Raw genomic sequence first — 2,661 nt, 5'->3', positions numbered from 1 at the left:
TGCTTAAAACACCAAAAGGGGTTCCCGCCCAAAATACAGTAAGTAAATGTTGGTGACTTTCCACCACTTGGCAGTGACACTCGGCGCGCTATTCCAGTCCGGCTGCATGGCTGCCTGCCTCACCCATTCAGACCAGTAAAAATAGCCTCCATTTTTTTTCACAGGCCAATAGGTCTAAGTAAGGCCTGCAGAGGAGTTTGGTGACCCTCATGTAAATATAGGTGACATTCTCCCAATGCCAGATGGGAGAGGTTTGAGCGTCTGTTTTTTAGGGTGGGGGGGGGGGAAGTAAAATGTAAAATGTTACATTTTAATGCAGAAGCGTGTACAAAATGTAAACTTATGTACCCCTTTGTGTCTGTGGCTCTGTGCGCTCTGAGTTAAATTAACACTAAGAATTTGCAGTGCAACGAACGAGACTGATTTAACATATGAATGAAAGCTGTCAAATGTATGTTACATTTTGACACTTTCATTCATGTGTTATGTTCCCTGAGCTCAAGACAGACAGACAGAGAGAGGGAGAGAAAGAGGCAGAAGTATATCATTGAAAAAAACTTTATTTTCTACAATGAATAAAACAAATAACAGATCACATTTCAAGTTTTCAGTTGTACAATGTAGGGAATACATCTTGTTTCCCTTTTTTTCCTGTGTGTATGCAGTCTCGACTTGAGTGACCCGCGTGAAAAGCATTCAAGTATGAACAATCATTTTCCTGCGATATCAAGTTGAGCATTATCAAAATGCCATATACAGTACGTTAGAAACACAGGTGAATATAGAAAAAAAAGTATAAAAAAACACCAATGCAAGTCAATACAAAATGTTTCATTTTGTAAAAACATCCACAAAACATTCATATAACGTCAAAAAAAAGAAAACAACATTCGAAAAATTGCACGTTTCCGTTTTCTGTCCTCGAATACCCATCGGTATACACTTCCTCTACAAAGCAGCGTGTCTTGTCAACCTTATGACTTCTCTCCCCTACTCCTCATCACCTCACTCAAACCTGTCCCGCAGTGTCTTTATCTCAGTGTCTTTATCCCACCAAAAAAAACTGTTATTCCTCCTCTTCCTCCTCCTGTTCCTCATCCTCGTCCTCCTCATCGCCAGCATCTCCAAAGTCCATCTGTGCGAGCAGCGCCTCCACGTCCCCCGTGTCGACGACCAGGTGCTCCATGCTCTCGTAGCCCGGCTCGGGCCTCTCCAGGCGGCCGCCCAGCGCCGTCTCTTTCGCCTCGCTGATGAGTCCCTTCGCCGCGACCAGGAACTCGGCCACGCCGCTCTTCTCCATGCTCTGCGTCACGCGCTGCTGAAGCGAGGCGCTCGTCTCGAGCTGCGCCTTGTACGCCTCGGACAGCGAGCGCAGCGTGGCCACCTTCTCCTCCTCCTCGTGCGTCACTCGCTCCACCAGCAGCGCCTTGCGCTCCTCCAGGATGGCGTAGAGCAGGTCGAAGCTCTCGCCGAGGCGCCGCTTCTGCAGCGCGCCGTTCTCCTGCACGGCCTTGCACGTGTCCTCCATCTGCGCCATGACGGCCTGCAGGCAGGCGTTGCCCGTGGCGAGCGTCTCCACGGCGCCGCGGAGCTCCGTCTTCTGGCTCTGATAGACGGCCTGCAGCGGGGACACCTCGCAGTCCTTGTGCTGGCCGAACACCTTGCACATGGAGCACGTGGGCGTCTGGTGCGTCACGCAGTAGATGTTGATGTGCTCGTCCTCGTGCTCTGTGCAGCGCGGCGCCTTGGCGTCCTTGTCCTTGAGCGGCGGCTCCTCGGGCCGCGGCTCGTCGCTGCCCTTGCGCTCCAGCTGCGTCTTGTAGATGTCAATGATGTTCTCCACCAGCAGGTTGCGCTGCAGGCCGTAGACGCCGTGGCGGTCGAGCACCACCTCGAAGCGGCACGTGGGGCAGCGGAAGACGCCGCCCGAGTAGTGGTAGGGGTTCTTGGAGTCGTAGAGGTCGCTGGCGCAGCCGCGGCACAGGTTGTGCTGGCAGGGCAGGATGACCACGGGCTTGCTGAACATCTCCAGGCAGATGGGGCAGCTCAGCTGCTTCTCCAGGTCCATGGGGCTGGGAGGACGCATTTGTTGCTGGATGTCCATGATGTCTTTTTCACTTTGAGTTTAAGTCCCTTGAAAATAATCCTGGGTCGGGGTCTCTGATCCCTGGGGAAGAGGGTTTGCCGATGGTGGGGTGTCGTTCCTTTGTGTGTGTGTGTGTGTGTGTGTGTGTGTGCTTATCTCCCCTTGTGCTACAAGTGCTGTAGCTGCTCTCTCGCTCGAGTTTGTGTTTATCTTGGATCTGGCCCGGTGGGGAGACAGCTGAAGCTTATATACCCGCCCACCCGAAACCCCCCACCAAAACCATCCGAGGCAACAGTAGTCCCGCCCTCGGCTTGTTTGTGAGTCTCGTTTCGGAGAAGATAGTTCCCACCTCTTCCCCCCCCCCCCGCCCCTTGCTTTCTTTGGCACATGCCATACTTAGCCTCGACACTCCCCCCCCCCCCCCCTGCCCCCCTGTCCCGTTCCCTATGAGCCCTCTCTCTGCAGCGGTGAGGTGTGAAGGGGACGACACGAGGCCAAACGGAGGGGGGGGGGGGGGTTCGGAGTACTCAGACTGGACTGTGAACTCGCACAGAACAACAACAACAAACCACCGC

At 53.6% G+C, this 2,661-nt stretch overlaps 1 protein-coding gene across 1 annotated transcript; it reads right to left on the bottom strand.

Moving 5' to 3' along the window:
* Positions 1–593: 593 nt before the first annotated feature.
* LOC306916910 (E3 ubiquitin-protein ligase TRIM63-like) lies at positions 594–2,291 on the bottom strand. The gene has a single exon (XM_079495001.1). It carries the CDS (start codon positions 2,102–2,104, stop codon positions 1,067–1,069), a length of 1,038 nt encoding a protein of 345 aa, XP_079351127.1. The 5' UTR covers positions 2,105–2,291; the 3' UTR covers positions 594–1,066.
* Positions 2,292–2,661: the final 370 nt, after the last annotated feature.

This window comes from Electrona antarctica (genome assembly GCF_951216825.1).
Source record: "Electrona antarctica genome assembly, chromosome: 24".
NCBI classification, from domain to species: domain Eukaryota; kingdom Metazoa; phylum Chordata; class Actinopteri; order Myctophiformes; family Myctophidae; genus Electrona; species Electrona antarctica.
The sequence above is the reverse complement of the archived record's forward strand: the minus strand, read 5'-3'. Positions and strand labels throughout refer to the sequence as shown.